The 17226-nt window shown below is 56.9% G+C and overlaps 6 protein-coding genes across 6 annotated transcripts; 2 read left to right on the top strand and 4 right to left on the bottom strand.

The window, feature by feature from the left end:
- Window positions 1–4037: 4037 nt before the first annotated feature.
- On the bottom strand, window positions 4038–4810 carry BXZ73DRAFT_96398 (uncharacterized protein; the record flags this gene model as incomplete). Its single annotated transcript, XM_048027068.1, has 4 exons — window positions 4038–4133; window positions 4195–4478; window positions 4617–4693; window positions 4749–4810. 4 exons carry the CDS (start codon window positions 4808–4810, stop codon window positions 4038–4040), a joined length of 519 nt encoding a protein of 172 aa, XP_047883398.1.
- A 753-nt stretch (window positions 4811–5563) lies between these two features.
- BXZ73DRAFT_96397 (oxalate decarboxylase) lies at window positions 5564–8034 on the bottom strand (the record flags this gene model as incomplete). Its single annotated transcript, XM_048027067.1, has 18 exons — window positions 5564–5677; window positions 5737–5765; window positions 5821–5880; window positions 5934–5967; window positions 6043–6106; window positions 6169–6203; window positions 6266–6275; window positions 6343–6592; window positions 6636–6747; window positions 6818–6859; window positions 6917–7006; window positions 7058–7114; window positions 7175–7183; window positions 7245–7272; window positions 7347–7389; window positions 7449–7472; window positions 7598–7671; window positions 7721–8034. The coding sequence occupies 18 exons, from the start codon at window positions 8032–8034 to the stop codon at window positions 5564–5566; spliced, it is 1389 nt and encodes a 462-aa protein (XP_047883397.1).
- A 1525-nt stretch (window positions 8035–9559) lies between these two features.
- On the bottom strand, window positions 9560–10357 carry BXZ73DRAFT_38901 (HIT-like protein; the record flags this gene model as incomplete). Its single annotated transcript, XM_048018273.1, has 4 exons — window positions 9560–9770; window positions 9822–9888; window positions 10022–10115; window positions 10169–10357. 4 exons carry the CDS (start codon window positions 10355–10357, stop codon window positions 9560–9562), a joined length of 561 nt encoding a protein of 186 aa, XP_047883396.1.
- Window positions 10358–10709: 352 nt separating this feature from the next.
- BXZ73DRAFT_86888 (cysteine proteinase) lies at window positions 10710–13833 on the top strand (the record flags this gene model as incomplete). The annotated part of the gene is made up of 12 exons (XM_048024340.1): window positions 10710–10868; window positions 10943–11075; window positions 11172–11297; window positions 11363–11458; window positions 11519–11688; window positions 11741–12075; window positions 12156–12222; window positions 12295–12351; window positions 12682–12842; window positions 13038–13152; window positions 13436–13458; window positions 13626–13833. The coding sequence occupies 12 exons, from the start codon at window positions 10710–10712 to the stop codon at window positions 13831–13833; spliced, it is 1650 nt and encodes a 549-aa protein (XP_047883395.1).
- A 445-nt stretch (window positions 13834–14278) lies between these two features.
- On the bottom strand, window positions 14279–15051 carry BXZ73DRAFT_96395 (uncharacterized protein; the record flags this gene model as incomplete). Its single annotated transcript, XM_048027066.1, has 3 exons — window positions 14279–14421; window positions 14496–14529; window positions 14602–15051. 3 exons carry the CDS (start codon window positions 15049–15051, stop codon window positions 14279–14281), a joined length of 627 nt encoding a protein of 208 aa, XP_047883394.1.
- A 333-nt stretch (window positions 15052–15384) lies between these two features.
- On the top strand, window positions 15385–16465 carry BXZ73DRAFT_86886 (tRNAHis guanylyltransferase; the record flags this gene model as incomplete). The annotated part of the gene is made up of 6 exons (XM_048024339.1): window positions 15385–15488; window positions 15538–15669; window positions 15721–15935; window positions 15987–16075; window positions 16131–16238; window positions 16292–16465. The coding sequence occupies 6 exons, from the start codon at window positions 15385–15387 to the stop codon at window positions 16463–16465; spliced, it is 822 nt and encodes a 273-aa protein (XP_047883393.1).
- Window positions 16466–17226: the final 761 nt, after the last annotated feature.

The raw sequence follows: 17226 nt of genomic DNA, 5'->3' as shown, positions 1-17226 counted from the left end.
CTTCACGCCATCCCTCGGTGTGTTGATTCCTTTCACGTGCCCGCATTGGGTCACTAACTTTGTTTCTGGCCAGATAATGACCACACTCCTGTTCTCCCCGCGATCCCCTCTGTACTCCCCGACCCCCTCGCCCAGCGAGTTCAATTCCCCGCGCTTTCCAGGCAGTTTCACAAGGTGAGCGGCGAGCGCCTGCTGTTATCAACCTGTGCTTGACTTCCAACTAACGCCTCCCCCTCAGGTCTGTTTGGCCCCCGCCGATGCAGCGTGCCCCACGAATTGAGACTGCGTATAGAGGGAGAGACCGGGATCTTCCTGTGAGTCCGTCTGCGTTTCCATTTCGCATTCTGGGCCAACGAGCCTCTCAGCGTGACCCTTCAAACTGGGTCGACCGTGATCTCTCTACATACGTTCGCAGACACCACACTGGACCCGACGGCCAGACCCTCCTGGAGATAATTGAGAGCCATCGCCTCACTCCACGCGCGTTATGGTATCTTCAGACAGATGCCGAATACCTGAATGTGTACGTGCGCCATTTAACGCCACTCGGTGCTCATCTCAATATCTATGTTGACTCGCTCATATAGCCTGGCACGCGATGAGTCCCTGCAAGAGCTCATGGTCCAGCTCGCTCTGAATGTACAACCTGCAGTCTCTCCGACGACTCCTCGTGTGAAGCATGTCCGTCGACTTTCGGAAGATCTTGCACGACCACCACCCCCGCGGCCCCCATCACCCTTGTCACCCCCAGTCGTGGAAGAGCCCGAGTTGGAGGCCGAAGACGACTCTGCAGAGAGTGTCGTAAGCGACTGGGCGTTGGAAGACGACTTCGGAGAGCCTTTGGATGATGTAGTTGCACAGCCAGGCACTCATGACATCATACAAGCGCTGAGTAGTCTCTCGGATCATGGCCTCGGACTGGATTTCAACGCGGGCAATTCGGAGGTTGTGCAAGCAGCCCAGTCTGCGGTGGAATTCTCGGCTGCACAAGACGGAGACCTGATTTCACTGGATGACTCCTCACCGGCTTTTTCAACAACTCAGCCCGAAGTCGGTTCCACGCACGCTACCACTCCGCCGGCAGGCGACATTCTCCCCAATGATATGTCCTCGGTGAAAGCCTCTTCGTCGTCTTCGGATTCCGATTACGCATCCCCACTCGTCGATATTTCCTCGCTCGCTGCAGATCCAACCGGCGATTCGTCGACAAGACTAGGTAGCCACCAAGCCGAAGCTCCTGCGGATCCCACCGACTCTCATCTAAACGTCGCCGACCCTATCACGAAGGACGATCATGGGGCGGTCATAGTGGACGCTTCTACCACGGCAGCCTCGGTCGTCCCTGAGGCCAGCAATGCACACCACGATGCGGATCGTCGTCCACACGATGACGACGTGGTCGACAGCGAGGCGCTTGGATTTGTAACGGAGAAGGTCAACGAACATTCTGCCTATCAAGACACAAGCGCCGCGCCAGTCACTTCGGCAACTTCGCCTGATGAGGACGACAAAACTGCCGAAGACGAGTTGGTCGATGCTGCCGGCAACGCTTGGGGCCTCGGGGACGGCACCTCCGAGCCCGAGACCACGCTTTCGAAGGCACCAGAAGCCGACGGCGTCTCTGCGTCGGGCTCTATCCCTCCAGAACGGTCCGGTTCTTCTACTGTCGATAATGTTTCTACTATCCCACCTGCTTCCGAAGACATGCATCAGCAAGATCCTACCGACACGGCTCAACACATGGATGGTACGGGAGGGCCGGAGGAGTTGCAGGCGCAGGAGCCCCCGGCAAAGAAGGCATCCGCACCAGTCACCACGGACTCTACACGCGGGAGCGAAGATACTCCTCGTGCTCCAGCCCCCCAGCTCCCCCCTGACGTCTTGACCCCACGGCCGCCTCCAGTTGTCCTTACTTCCGAGTCGTCGTCAACGCCTCCCGTTTCGGGGGCACGCACGCAAGGCTCACAGCTGTCCGAGGCTGATGGGGTCGAAGTCGACACCACGGAGCCTATCAGCGCTGTTGAGAACTTGGGGATTGAAGAAATCGCCAAGATTGCTCAGGACGTGACGGCTGAAACCGCTGTTACCGAGAAATCCCGCGAATCCTCCTCTCTGTCTACCATCGATGAGACTACAGCTCAGGAAGTTCAACCTGACTCAACAGAGTCCTCGGCTCCCGCTTCCGCAACGGATGCTCAGTCGGTGCGCGAGAAGAAGACATTGCCCCCAACCACGGATCACCAGCCATCCACCTCCGACGCATCTTCCCAACTCTCCGAGTCGAACCCATCCGACCGCTCCACTGAGTCGCCTGTGTCGCCAACTGTCACGTTGGATGGAGGACGGGAGATGATGTTGAGGGGATTGGACGCAGACCGCTCAGATCGCAGCGAGTCCGTCGGATCCGCGACGCCTCCCGTCCCCGACAAATCCGATCCCAGCCCGCATCTTCCGCGAGAGCTGCTGCGAGCGTCATCGCGTAATAGTCGCTCCACGTCCGACCGACCACGCAGCTGGGCTAGTCGTCCGTCTGTTTATGGGGAGGCATCGACTTTCGTCCCCAGGTCCTCCTCCTTCGGCGCATCTCAGTCTCAGGAACCCGCCCTCAGTCTGACAACGGCGCTCCCACCTCTACTATCCGACACTCCCCGGAGTGCCAGCGTTCCCTGTGACCCTCGCGGCACTCTTCACCCCGGAGCTCGTCAGTTGTCGCTCCCGAGTCCAGGTGGCGGATGGTTCGGGAGGTTTTTCGGAGGATCCCCGTCGAGCTCTTCCCCCGCAACTCGTCCCAAGAGCACATTGAGACTCACGGCGGCCCGACCTCTCCCCAGCCCGGGGCTGCGTGGGGCCAGCCCCGACTGAATAGTGTTGCTCAGTCCCAACCACGCTCGTCTTACAAGATGCAGCACTCACCTCCCATCCCCCTTCACATGGAGCGTTCCCAGTCGCGCGAACCGCCATCCAGGCAGACGCACGAAGAGCCCACTTCGCGTTCTCAGTCCTCACCGCAGGTCGCGGCAGAGGACTCCCGCACATCGACCTCGCTGATCATCGAGACGTCGAAGGGGCCTCAAGTGCAGGAAGGGGTCAAGCAGGCGATGAGCGAAAGCGTCTTGGACAAGAAGACGTCGGAGGAGAAGGTTGAGTCGGAGGGCCCCGCTCTGACCACCAAGTCAAACTCCGCTACAGCGTCCGAGGCCCAGGCGGAGGCTTCTCTTCACTCCGCGCAGAAGTCTGTCAGCCCCTCCCAGGATGTCGACGCTCCCTCGCAAGAGCCCGAAGTCTCGTCCACGACGTCCGATAAGCCCTCCCCGGACACGAAAGACACCTCAGTCATCGCTCAGGAGATCGACGATGATCCGGTCATAATCACCAAGGAAGATGCGACCGACGTTCCGAGCCAGACAGGAAAACCGGGCGAAGAATCCTCCACCACTCGTGACAACGACGACGAAGACGACAACACGCCGCTTGTTTACCTGAAGAAGCCACCTGAGCCGAAAGATCCCGCTGATTCGTCAAAGCCACCGACTCCGAAGGACGAGAAGAAGAAGGGGCAAGACAGCTTGAGGATCCAGACACTCCGTTCTACTGCCGGCGAAGGAGGTAGCGCTGAACAGAGTACGGTGTCCTCGCCAATCGTGGAGACGCCAGTGACACCCAGTGGTACCGAGACTGAGATGACGGAGGTACGTGAAGCATGTATTCTCTGTTTGTGTTCAGTCACTGATTGAGGATTCAAAGGGTGAAAGCAGGCCGAATTCTCCTGGAACTCAGAAGAAGAAGAAGAAGGGATCTAAGAAGAAGAGGTATCCGTGATCGTACTCTCTACCTCCTCTTGCTTGTACAGTCGTTGCACCTCTAAAGTAGCCTCGGATTTTCTCTGTACATATCTATACCCATAATCGTCGTTATCCCTGCCATACCTCCTCATCGCTTGCTTGTTCTTCTATGATGCATGGCACGTTGCATTGGAGAGTGCATTCAGTACATTCTAAACGGCAACCTCTTCTTTAAACGCCGTTCCTACTAGCTCCCTAACAGTGCATGTTACAAGCCGGAACGATCACGGCTCGAAAAAGCGCCGTGAGCCGAGCGTCGAAAGCCTCCTGCGCTTTCTTCAGCGAGAACTTCTGGATCACAGTCCCGACACTGTTGAAGTAAATTTGTGACCTCGCCTTTCGTGTCAGCTACCCAACTCTTGATATCTCCAACCGCTTCGACACCATTATGACTGCCCAAAAATACGTCCAGCAAAAGCCCCGCCAGGCAAAGGTCGGAGGGTTCACTCGGAGAAACCGGGAACGGCTTCGGCCCGAGCGAAAGTAGCAGCAGCATCGCGTCGAGCCCAAGCCCGCGCGTCGATGTGCTCCTTGTGCCGGGCTCGCGCGCGAGCGCCGCCTTGCCCGACCCTGAAGAAAGCGTGACGACGCTGGGGCCCATCGCCCGCGCCATCTGGACCGCGATGTGCCCGAGACCTAGGTGCACTCACCATTGTCAGCGATGTCTGATCTTGGTCTGGTCGAGGGAAGCGAAAGTCGGAGCGGCGAACCCGATACCCGGACAGCGACTCGCGCAGGCGGACGGCCGTCCTGGTGACGGAGCGCGTCTGCGACTGTAGATGGTGAGCCCGCCGCGCATGTACATGAGCGGCGCGACTTCTGCAGGGTCGAATTCGGCGTAACCGCCGTCCCTAAAGATCGGTGAGATATCATCATCTATGTAGGAGTCTAGCAGAAACATCATACCGTTGACTGTCGAGAATAGTCGCCCATGCGACAGCGTGCACAGTGGCGGTAGCAACCCCCATGGTAGGAACTGCCTACACGTTGACCGAGTGTCCACCCCTTCTCAGTCTCTGGGATGGCAACGCCGTCGCCAATTCGATCTCGTGTCCGGACGGGGGCACTGGATGGGAAGCATCACGCTCCTGACATGGTCATCACTGCGGCTCACGTCAGATGCTACGCTGCGCACCAGATACACATTGACAGAAATACGCACGTCCCGCATGCGCCGCATGCGAGGACTTTCGCCACGAATTCGCCCGTCGTCCTTCCACGGCACCGTTATCTTCTTTGGATTGGTGTGATTCCCGCTCTCGAAGAGAGCGTAGGCCGTGTAGGAATCTGGGCGAAGGAGTGGGCTGGCCATCTCGATAGGTAGCAGGCTTGAGAGTGTCGGAGTTTACGTGCTGAAAAGGAGCAATCAAGGAGGGGGCCCTCTTAGTATATGCCAATCCTTGGGCGAAGCGCGAGCTCCTCCTTGAAACGTCGTAGTGGGATTTGAGAACCGCTTGTTGCAACCCCTCTCCGGCACACACGGCCACATCGCACATCCGAACAGAAGAAAAGACCTGCTCGTTCATAGTCCTCGGGCTTGCTAATTAGCGCTTTGACGACGAGGAGCCCGGACCTACCAAAAATGCTTAGGTTCAGCGACTGTTGAAATTTAAAAAAATTTGCGCAAGTTTGATGAGCGTGTCGTGAATTGTAAGAGAAGTCGTGTTACTGTTACATTAACCCTGTCAACACCCTTAGATAGATACCTCAGGTGCAATCCATCACTGCGAGCCGCTCCCCACAATCACGGGCTTCGTCTTGCTCAAGTGGGCGATCGTCTCGTCAGACAGGTCCAAGTGCGCTTTGACGAGCTCGGGCGGCGTCAGGGCGAGCCACTACAAGAGGGTGTAGAGTCAGTAACGACCTTTGTATGTACAGGTGACGAGCTACGCACCTGGCTCAAGCTAATGTCTTGCACGCGTCCTGACGACAAATCACGTTAGAGTGGGCATTGCAGGGAGAACAGGAGCCAACCTACCAGAGTTGAATATCTCCAAGAAGTGAAGAGTGGTGTTGCCAATGTTCTCGACATAGTGACCTATCGACACTGCTGAACACAAGTTTGCAGCAACATAAGTGAGGGGCGCTTACCGAAGGAAGCAGGTACAAAGCCAACGTCACCCGCCTGAATAACGACGAACCAGATCCGCGCTCAGCACCGGTAGATCGGTGAGATCGAGGAGCGAGAAGGGCGACGCACCTGGAAGTCGAACGTTCGCGCGTTCCCACTCGAGCCAAAGAGCGTGACACGAGCGGAGCCGCCGCTGCAGGCACGTAGAAGACTTGGTCAGCGGCGAGATTGTCTCAGCGATGGCGGAAGACTTACAGATAGAAGGTCCATTCATCCTGAGTCGGGTGCCACTGTTGGAAAGCCGTGAGTCTCCTGTCGGGATAGAAGCCACGCGGATCCCCGTCCGACTTACATGGAGTTCCCTGGGGGCGGCGGTAGAGCGGCGTTAGATAAAAGTGCGCATATAAACACTGACAGTATGGGACACACCTCATCGCTCCGGGCTCAACCGACACCTCCGCGGCCGAAATCGCTGTAGATGCAGTGAACGTCGACTCGTCGACGACCTTGAAGGTGCCTCCAGAGAATTGAGTCGCATTGACCTGGGAGAGCGGGAAGATGAAGGGGTTCGAAACGGTGCCCTGCGGGCTGACAGGTGCCTGAAGGTTGTCCGCAGGTGGGGCTGCACCGCACAAACGCGAGATGCAGATGTAGATGTATATGCGAACAAAGATTGGGACTGGTCAGTCCGCGAAGGTGTTTCGGGACGGAAACCCACGCACCGCTTGGGAATATGTATAGCTGCTGGGCGGGAATGTGATTGAACGCAGAGGGACTGGTCTGGAAGTTCTTAGCAATCACGTCCTTGGGAACATGCGAGAGCCAATCGGTCAGCTGTGTCAATCGGGGGGTCAGTGAATGCGGACATAAACATAAACACGGCAGTTCCCATATTGGGACGCACCAAGAATGTCGAGTCTTCGCTGAATGCTCCGTCATCAAAGACCTGCCAACCACCCACTCAATGAGCTTCGGTTTATAAGGAAATGGCGGCGGCACCGACCAAGAGGAACTCCGCACCGTCCGGAAGGTCGGCCGTCGCCTGCAAACTATGCGGGATACCAGGAGGGAAGTACCACAAGTCGCCCGGGCCCTACAAATGTTCGATAAGGAGTAGAGATGACAATTGTCAGGTAAGACTTACCACGTTGCCAAGGAAGTTCTGTCCTTTGTCGGTGACAGCTGTGACCTGGACAGTCCCCTGCAGCGCACGTGAGCTTCATTCAAATGGCGAAGGAGACTGCAAGCTGGCCTTCATGACATAAGCCCACTATGACGCAAGTTCCGACGTCAGCAAATTGGTCAGTGACTCAAAATAGCGCGGAACGCACCTCTGCCGTACTGTGCCAGTGAAGCTCTCTATGAAATGCCGTTAGTCGAGGCGTTCACGGGAAAGCAGAGTGCCGACGGGAGCTGATAGAACGAACACTTACCGGATGGCACCGGCGTCGAGCCGCATATTCACCCCGGCCATGGCTGTGGGTTCAATCGGGTGAGACGGGCTTCTATGCTTGATCAAACTCAAGACTCCTCACATCCGGCAATGGGCATGACGTCCTCTGAGAAACAAAGTCAGCTTCGCGTTACGACATGGCTTCGCAGGCGCAGCAGGCGGACAGAGTTCACCAACGCGGTGAGCCCCTCGTCCCGATACGTCGGCAATGAAACGATGTGGACGACGTACGGTTCTGTTGGCGTGCCCAGCCACCGGTCTGCAGGCGGTTGTGGCTCAAACTGAATGGCCACTTGGCGTTTTTGCTGCGGAGAAGAGGTCAGCGGGGACTAGGGAGGAGGTTCGGGCACGTACATGCTTCCGGCATCGGTGCTTGGGGGAGCGAGGAAGTCGGCGTTCTGCTGGTCAATGGGGATGTTGGCAGGGCCGAGTACCGTGGCACCGAGCGACCCGCGGATGGCCTGAGGGTCAGGGTTGTTCGGGGTGTCGGCGAACCACAGGATGTCGTTCGCATCGTCGCTTGCGAGGGCCACTGTCTCGAACGCGGGTGCGGCGGAGCTCAAACCAGAGGCCACGATGCTCGAAGAGACAGCCGCAGATGAGGGTGCACTGAGCGTGGACTTGACGAGCAGTGACGATGCCGCGAGGGAGAGGAGGAAGTGGGCCATTTCGAGGACGAGGACGAGGACGAGGGTGGGCTCGCTGCAGTTTCAGTGATCGAGTGCGTAGTTTTATACCGCCTGTATCAGAAGGTTCATCGCTCGCAAAAAAGATGAGTAAGGCCACTGGTGACCTACATGTGCCGCACCTGCCGCTCGGCTTCAGTGACCGGAAGGTGGTCTTGCACTGTGGATACTAGGGTGCCAGGTCCGGTTGCATGTCCAGCGTTCCATTCTTGGCGAAGTCTATGCGGCCCGTAAAAGAAGGATCTGAGAAGGATCTTCAGGCAACTTCTTCAGCATAATCCGAGTGTTGTGATAGGGCAGACAGCCCGTCGACCGAGTCGTGTATACGAAGCCTCCAGATGCATGTCCGCGCGGAGTCGAAAATGGGGATGAGAAAGTCGTGCCGTCCTCTGCCGTACTTGGACGAACCCGGCCGGGTAGGCGGGATCAGAGCCGACCGGACGGCATTGGTGATACCGATTGGCCGACAAGTGGAGCTTCAATCAGCTGGGGCCTGTGTGCGTGAATGGTATGAATTCCGTGAAAACATCCTTCAGCAGAATGGTTGTTGAGGCTCACCATTGCTGCCGAGACTTGCCGAAACGTGTAGCCAGCAACACCGCGAGATGACAACGAATGCATGAAACGGGGGCCGCGATCCTCAGTCCTCGGCTCTGAAAATCTCGGTCTGTGTGTGTTGAAATCCGCACAAATAGATACATCGCAAGCCGGACGCCGATCGCTTCCGGGATGGCTGTTACCTTCGCGTGACCGCTCAAGGGAACCGGAGCTTCGGTAAACACTGGTCAACGATTTCACGACCACTCGCCAGAGTTGTAGATTGAGGGCTCCGACGGTGAGTGAACCCCCCTACTAACATCTTAGCAACGGATGTCGCCGATCATTTCACCGAACGCACCACGCTGGAACAAAGTTGACGCAAACTATTCGACCCGAATTCTGGTGCACGATGTCGACTGCAACACCTCGAGGTCTTGGGAAAAACGGCGTCCTTCTTCGGTGAGCTGCCATTTGGGTTCACGTGAACAATCGTTCCGACGGCTTCCCATATACCTGGGTGGGCATTCGTCATCGGAAGGGTCATAGTGCGAGGCACAACCATTCTCACCAAAGCGGTATTGATAGCGCAGGTGCCGATATCTTTGGTAGACAGGAATTGCTTCTCTTCGCTGGCGGCTTGGACACGGTCAGACACACCGGACCTATGTTAGGAGTGTTATCTCCTACGAAGGCGGAGATGCATGGGAATCGAATTACCGACATCGACACGGAGAAATTCGCCATTAAGGTGATAGACCTGCCCATCGTCAACGAGCAACCTAACGAAGAGCTATGTGCCGTGGCGTTTCGGGGAACGAAAGGGAATCATGCTTACGCGGATCGGGGTTGAGGTACACTTGTGACCACGCAGTCGACGAGAGTTGCGTCAAGTGCAAGATGCGAGCATTAGGCGGGGTTATATTAACGGTGTAAATTACGTCTTGGACAAAACAGGACCAAGGGAGCTTCAACAGGGAAGTATGCGGACCTGAGATCCTTTCTCCAAAATCCGTACCGCTTGCTCGGCATCAACAAACCAGCTAACGCCTTTCTCGCGACCACTCCATCCTGCCACCACGGGATACTTGAGCTTGCGGAAGATCGAACGATACGGCAGGGCCTGTATATGCATATGGAGGTGAGGTACGGAGATGTACGGGGGAATATGGAAGCCGATGCTACGAGGTAACGGCATTAGCAGTAGCACATGCTGCAGCGATAGTACTCACCGTCTAAGGTGAGGCGGAACGGCAAGCCCATCAAGTATATTGTGTGCAATCTCTACCATATCTCGCACTGTTTCCGGTGGCGAAATACGTCAGGGTGGGCCACCGACTCATAGAGAAGGGTCTTACCCATTGATACATGACATTTTCTCAACGCTTTCACATCAGCTGCTGCAGAGATCAGCGAACATACCATGACCAACGCGGAGAAAGCTTGCCTATGTGGTGCTTGGGAACGAGTTGTAAATGATGTTCCGAAGCGGGATCAATATCCGTAAAGACAGCAAAAACCTCGTTCTATTCGTTGCTTTGAGCTTGCGCGAAAGAATGACACACAGGCAGATACTCACCTCCCACACAACACTAAAACCTCGCTCCTTTGACACTCCACAGAAGAGACAAGAGGGATGAGGTGATGAGCAGGAGTTCAGAACAGACTCCTCGTCCGGTTCAATGGTGTCACTTTTAGTGACAAGCTTGCGGGGTCGATGAAAAAAAGCTCTGATGAATTGCAGGAAATAGGTGTGAGGGGTTGACATTGAAAAGTCGTGAGTGCTGGACGTCGAAGTTCTAGATACCAGAGTGGGCAGGCGAGGCGAGGAAATCGAGACGTGTGATGAACGTTAGTAGCGCATAAAAGTCGTCAAAAGATAAAGCAATGAAGGAGAAGCCGCAGTGAGGGCCTCAACCAAGGGCTCGGGAACTACACGGCGGCAGCCAGCTCAGCCCACGGGCGCTTGCATTATGTGCACGTGCCGCACACGGAATGCCGCATTTGGACAACTCGTCATCTTCTGCCTCCGGCGGTCTTGTCTTCCTGAGCCACCACCCTGCCTCCATCTCTGCCTCTAGTCAAGGACTTCAGAGCCCATCTGCGCATATTTTTTGGGGATGTCTATGCAAAGGGAAGAGTCCATCGGTTGCCCGCATCTCGTAGCCGTTTTCGCCGATAACAACAGAAGGACAAGTTTCCTGGACAGATACTGCACTGTTGTCCGATGGAACGTCAACAGATACCAAGAAGTGTCTTACTCTATCAAACGCCGAAAGGTGAGCTGGACATACATCTTGGTCTTACGAAGTCAGCGAGCATCTTAACCGTTGAAACCTGGCATCACTTTCAGATATCTCCGCCCCAATGCAGTATTTGCAATATCGCCTTATCCAGAGTGTATGCATGCCTTCATTGCCCCGTCTCATGCTGCTGGGATGGTGGGCATATCAAAGACCACCTTCAAGACACTGGCCATGACTTTTGTGAGTTTTATAACACCGAGCACTGTTGTCGACGAAATCCGACGCTCCACGACCTCGGCGCCTAAAGTCGCATAAAACTGAGTAATTCATATGCAGGCGCAGACGTGAAGACAGGGAACGTTTACTGCGTTGAATGCGACGACTTCATCTACGACCGTACCATAAATCGACAATATGCGTCAGTCACGTTATCAGCCGAAGAGAAGGCTTCACAATTCCAGGGTGCGCCATTTCATAGGGCCACGGGCGTTGAACACGCCTTGCGCTGTGTTAACTCTCTCACGCAGATAAGTCGAAACGTGGACGAGAACCATTCACCACGTGGTATGCTAGTGCTCAAGAACTCACTTTATTGAGGAACACAACACCGTCTCCTTGTCATGGTAAGTTCAGCCTCACCGTTGATTCATACCATAACTCACAATTCTCGTTGACTGCACAAGGCCGGAGAGGCTTGATCAATCTTGGGCAAACCTGTTTCATGAATGTCATTCTACAATCACTAATTGCGAATCCCCTGTTGCGCAATTACTACCTGAGCGATAAGCATAACAGCAAGCTCTGCAAGCTCAAAGATTGTACTTCCTGTGAGATGGACAAGCTATTCTCAGAAGTAAGTCGCATATAGTACTATTGGTACCCATCGCTAATCTGGTCGCTGCTAGGTTCATTCGGATAACAGTTCGCCCTATGGACCTATCGACTTGCTAGCGAAGACCTGGAGGATCTCCTCGGAGCTTTGCGGGTACGCCCAACAGGACGCCCACGAGTTCTTCATTGCAGCACTGAACCAAATTCATGCGACATGCCGAGGATCGACATCTCTCCAGTGCATCTGCGTTATTCATTCGACTTTCGCCGGCCTCCTTCAAAGCGATGTCAAATGCGAACGATGCGGCAAAGTGGCAGACAAGACAGATCCGATGCTCGATATAAGCCTTGAACTCAAAGGGGAGAACGGCACCGAGCAGAATCTTACTCTCGCCTCGTGTCTTCGCAGGTCAGTCCCATCCGCTTCTCTTGCTGCGGCCAATGTGCTCATCCTGGTGCCTGCCTTTCGACTGTGACGTCACGGACTAGGTATACTCATCCTGAGAAGCTCGGGCCGAACGAGTATAGCTGCGAGAAATGTGGCAAGGCCTCTCACGTACGTGCACTTCGCAGAGCTGGGAATCGAGCACGTCCATTGGCGGCTAACAATGTCTACTCTGCCACGCAGGCGAGCAAGCGTTTGAGCATCCGAAAACTGCCTCCTGTTCTCAGCTTTCAGTTCAAGGTGAGAACGTCTCTCCGATCGTGGGCAGTCGCTCACATCTACTCTGCTCATGCGCGTTTACCGTTGTCCGTGCCTAATTCTGCGACTCATCCCCTCGCTATGCACATGCACGCCCGCTCGTCCGTCACCCGTCTGCTGCTCCCCGTCCCTTCCGCATCTTCTCCCGCTCCCGTCTCCGTCTCCGTCTCCAATTCTGGCGTCATTGGCATGTGATCCCTATTCTTACCCTGCCCTTCTTGGTTCGTCGTCTTCACCTCCCCGATGCTCACTTTTGCCCGAACACTGGCTCTGGCGCGATACGTAATGTGCACTCCCCCCTTCCCTCGGCAGCGGTTCGAGCACAAGACGGCAGACAAATCCGCGGCTCGTAAAATAGAGGCGCCGGTCCGTTTCCCCGCATCGCTAAATATGGCGCCGTTCACAACTTTGGTCATGCACAAGCAAGAGCAGATCAAGGACAACGTCGGTCCCGGAGGTGCAAGCCTTGTCCCGTGCGTACTTGCTTTTCGTGGCGTTCGGCATCGCTCGGCAAGCCCTCAGTGTCCCCAGCCCGTCGTCTCGCCTCTCCCCCGCCCCTCATCATGCGACAGGCATTGTTGCTCCCTCTCTTCACCCCACCGCCTCACTGCCGGCTCCATTTCCAGATGCTGACAACGATCTCGTTTGCTTACACCTTCGCTGTACAGTGACAAGTCGCTCGGTCCTGAGACGACGTACGAGTACGACCTCTTCGCCGTCGTCTGCCATGAGGGCCAGATCGACAACGGCCACTATACGTGCTACGCACGCTCGAAAGACGAGGTCTGTCCACTCTCCCATTCCCATCTGATCGTCGCTGACATCGTTCCGCGCCCCTCTCGTACCGTCTCCCATCTCGTGTCACCCGCCCATCCTCCCTCCGCCTGGACTTCTCACATCCGCTCGTCCCCGCCTAACCCGTGCCCGCACGCTTCAATTCCGTGTCCCCGCCTCTCACCCACTCGCGCGCACCCTCCTGCCCGGCGGCCTCGCGCTCACACCCGTGTCCGCCCATTCGCCCCGCCGCGCGCTCGCATCCTGTCCACGTGCGCGTACGCGGCGTCAGTGGTACCGGTACGACGACGACAAGTGAGTCCCCGCTTCCCACATCATCGCCGTGGCCGCGGCCTCTCCCCCGCGGCTCGGTGTGCGAGCCGGGCACCGGGGCAGCGCACGAGGAGCGTCCCGCCATCCGCGCCGCTGCCGCCGCCGCTCCGATCACCCACCGCGACCCACGCTCACGCGCCCGCACGCAGGGTCTCGCATGCGACGCTCGCCGCCTGCCTCGCCGCGCAGGCCTACATGTGCTTCTACGTCAAGCGCCACCTCGACTACAGGCCGTACGTCACGCCCTCCTACGTCGTCACGCGCGAGCAGGAGGCCGTCAAGGAGCGCGAGCGCGAACGCGAGAAGGCTGCCGCGCTCGCGCGCGAGGTCGACGACGAGCTCCTCGCCGCTATCTAGATCCAGGCGCCCTGTGTGGTCCTGTCTCTGGACGCGGACGTGCAGCCATGTGTAGGCCGGGGCCCGGCACGACGACGTGGCGCACCGCGATCGTGGGTGGCCACCGGGGGTTGGCGGGCCACGCGGAAATTTTGGAGTTTGGGCTTCGGCACTTCAGCTTCAGGGACTCGAGCTAGGAATGGATGTGAGAGCTTATGTTCGATGTTTATTGTAATTCATAGTTGGGATGCTGATGAATATGGAGTGTCCTAAACGATTCCAAGGCCGAGATATACAGAGCGTAGCGAGTATTTGAACTATGCGAAGGGTGACGAAGGTGTGGTGGTGGTCAGTACAGGGGAGCAGGTATCTGGAGAGAGCGCGAGGGAGTAGGAGGCGTCTAGCACCAAACGATACAGCGAAGTGGAGGGAGACAAATGCTACAGTATTCCGATATGCTCGACCTTCAGGGGATGATATCGTTCAGCTCACCCTCCCGCACGCGGATCTCTACGACTTCGACCTCGTACTCCATCATGGAAGATGCGGTGGACGATACGGACGACGACACGAACCCGCGAGCGTTCGAGGGGGAAGTCGACGCAACATCTGGATCAAGCATCCACGCGAGTACGAAGCTCCACGTGAGAAAAAAAAGGGTCATTTTAAAGCAAAGCACGCACATCGGTCCTTGATGTAGGGAGGCACAAACAGATCCTGCGATGCAGCGACCGGCCGGGGTCAGCATGGTCTGCTTGGCCGCGCGCAGCACGGACTCGGGGTACACACCTGGTTCCACACAAAGCCCTGGCTCTTCTGGATGGTGAGGATGGGGCGGAGGGTGAAAACGGGCTGGCGGGGCTTCTTGCGGTGCTCGCGCTTGGGGGGCGGACTGTCGAAGTGCTCGACGGCGCGCTGCTTGCCCTTGACGTCTTTCTTGAACGCCTCGGCGACGCGGTCGGCAGACATGGGCTCGTCGCCCTCGTCGATCTCCATGTCGCCGTCCGCGCGGTCGGCAGCGGGCGCAGAGGCCGGCGACGGGCGCTCGGCGTCGGCAGCGGAGGCGTGGTGGTACTCCTCCTCGTCCTCGGAGCACGAGTCGACGTCGGAGCCCGAGTCCGAGTAGTCGTCCGCGTACGGGATCTGCTCGTAGCACGCCCACGTGGGTGGCGACGGTGCGCGGCCCATGGTGCGACGGCGGAAGAAGTCAGAGTACGAGTCGGAGGTGTTGCTGGACATGGCTGCGGTGGCAAGGGCGGGTGCTCGGGGGAGGTAGTGGTGTGCTTGTGCGAAGTCTTGAAGACGGAGAGGCGGTGGTGGGCGTCGGCGAAGCGGTCGGGCGGTGGTGGGATGGTGATGGGCTGGGGTCAAGAGCAGAGTGACTCGGGGGCTCGAGGGCAGTGATGCACCGTGACGGGGCTGAGGGCTGGCGAGGCGTCCGAGTCACAGAAGGCCCGATAAGGAGACCCTCCCTGTCGCCACACCTCGACCAGGCGTTGATTGGCCTCTGCTTCCAACACCCGCACGCACGCGTGTGCGGATAATCTGCACTGCCCAAGGCGTGTCCTGAGCATGGCGGGCACCAAATATGCGTATGTCAGGAACTTCGAGCTCCCTGACCCGCTGCTCCCGGACACCTTCATCGTCCTCCGAATCGACGGACATGCCTTCCACCGGTGGGTGCAGCTCCCCGCATCCTCATCGCCTGCTGCTAACCGACGTCAGGCTCTCCGAGGAGCACCAGTTCATTAAGCCGAATGATGAACGGGCGCTCCAGCTCATGGATCACGCTGCCCGTGATATCATGGACGAATTCAAGGACATCGTGCTCGCCTTTGGCGAATCGGATGAATACAGGCAGGCGATCATGCATCTAGGACATGTTTTCACTACTGATCGCCACTCCAGCTTCCTTTTCCGCAGGTCCGCCTCGGTGTACAACCGACGCGAAGCCAAGATTTTGACCACGGTCGTATCCCTGTTCACATCGTCATACGTCTTCCATTGGCCGAAGTACCTTCCGGCTCAGCCACTGAAGTACTGTCCGTCTTTCGACGGCCGCATCACCCTCTATCCTTCTCCGCAGTCAGTCCGAGACTACTTCTCCTGGAGGCAGGCAGATGGTGAGTGCATATACGTAGCCGCCTGGGACACAGAAACTGATAGGTTTCCAGCGCATATCAACAACCTCTACAACACCATCTTTTGGGCGTTAATTCTACAAGGTGGTCAGACTACTACAGAAGCTCATGTTACCTTGAGAGTGAGATGTCACGACTTCGAGCATCTCGTTGACTGTGTTTGACTTGATATGCTAGGGCACTGTATCCAGTCAGAAGCACGAGATGCTGTTCAGTCGGTTTGGCATCAACTACAACGAGATCTCCGCGAGGTTCAGGAAAGGAAGCGTCCTCGTACGAGAGCCTGTATGTCCCCTCAGTCTACGGGCTTCGTGTCAAATTCAGATCGCTTTTGGCAGGTCCCTAAAACGGCGACAGAGAATGCAGATCCACCAGCGGCTGAGGGTGACAAACAGGAGGGTAAAGGGGCATCCAAAAAGAAGACACGTATTAGGACTACAGTCGAGCTTTACCATTGCGATATCATTGGCGACGAATTCTGGGACGCGAGACCCATGCTACTCACAGAGTAGCAGCCTATAGTTTGTGTGCTCGTGAGAAGAATCCCACCGGAACGCACAGTCGTGACTTGAATTAGTCCGGCTGCCGACAGCGGTGATTTGCGGTTGGAGGGCGACGTCGCAATCTTCCTCACCAAGAACACGTGTGCGAAATGCGGGCGAGAGAGGGTAGGAATGGATGGCAGAGGAGTCTCGTGGATTGACGACGACATATATGCATACACGAGGATAACAGGCGGTGACAGGCGGGGACCATGACCGGGGAGGGGACAACAGACGCAGAAGTGAGGCAGAAGATGCGGCGGATGGCGAAACATACCGGTGGTGTCCAGGGGCGGGTGTGTATGCGATGGTATTGTACAGATCTGGATGGGCAATATCAATCCCGCGCGATGTTCTGCCCCGGCATATCGTCCGTGAGTTGTCCGGGCTTGGGCTTGCCCGAATATCCTACGAGCCACGGGGTGGCGACCATGACGCGTATGAATCAAGACAATCGCACGTCATGCCCGCTGACATCTTGAGCCGTGAGAGCGTGTTGACATGGGGTAGTCGAGATAGGGAGAGGCAGAGTACTGGAGACAGGGGAGGTGAGGGGCACAGTGGACAGAGTATGAGCGGGCGAGAGAACCGCGGAGCAAGCACGGCGGGAGGGCTGAGGAGGTGACGGAGCTGGCCGGAGAGGTTAAGAAGAAGACTGGACGCGATCTTGAGATTGGCCCGACCGCCACCACGTCGCCGTCCCAAAAGGGGTGGTGGTCTCTTGATCCTTG

The sequence above is a fragment of the Epithele typhae genome (genome assembly GCF_022376455.1).
Source record: "Epithele typhae strain CBS 203.58 chromosome Unknown BXZ73scaffold_2, whole genome shotgun sequence".
NCBI lineage: Eukaryota > Fungi > Basidiomycota > Agaricomycetes > Polyporales > Epitheliaceae > Epithele > Epithele typhae.
This window is presented reverse-complemented; position numbering and strand designations above follow the sequence as displayed.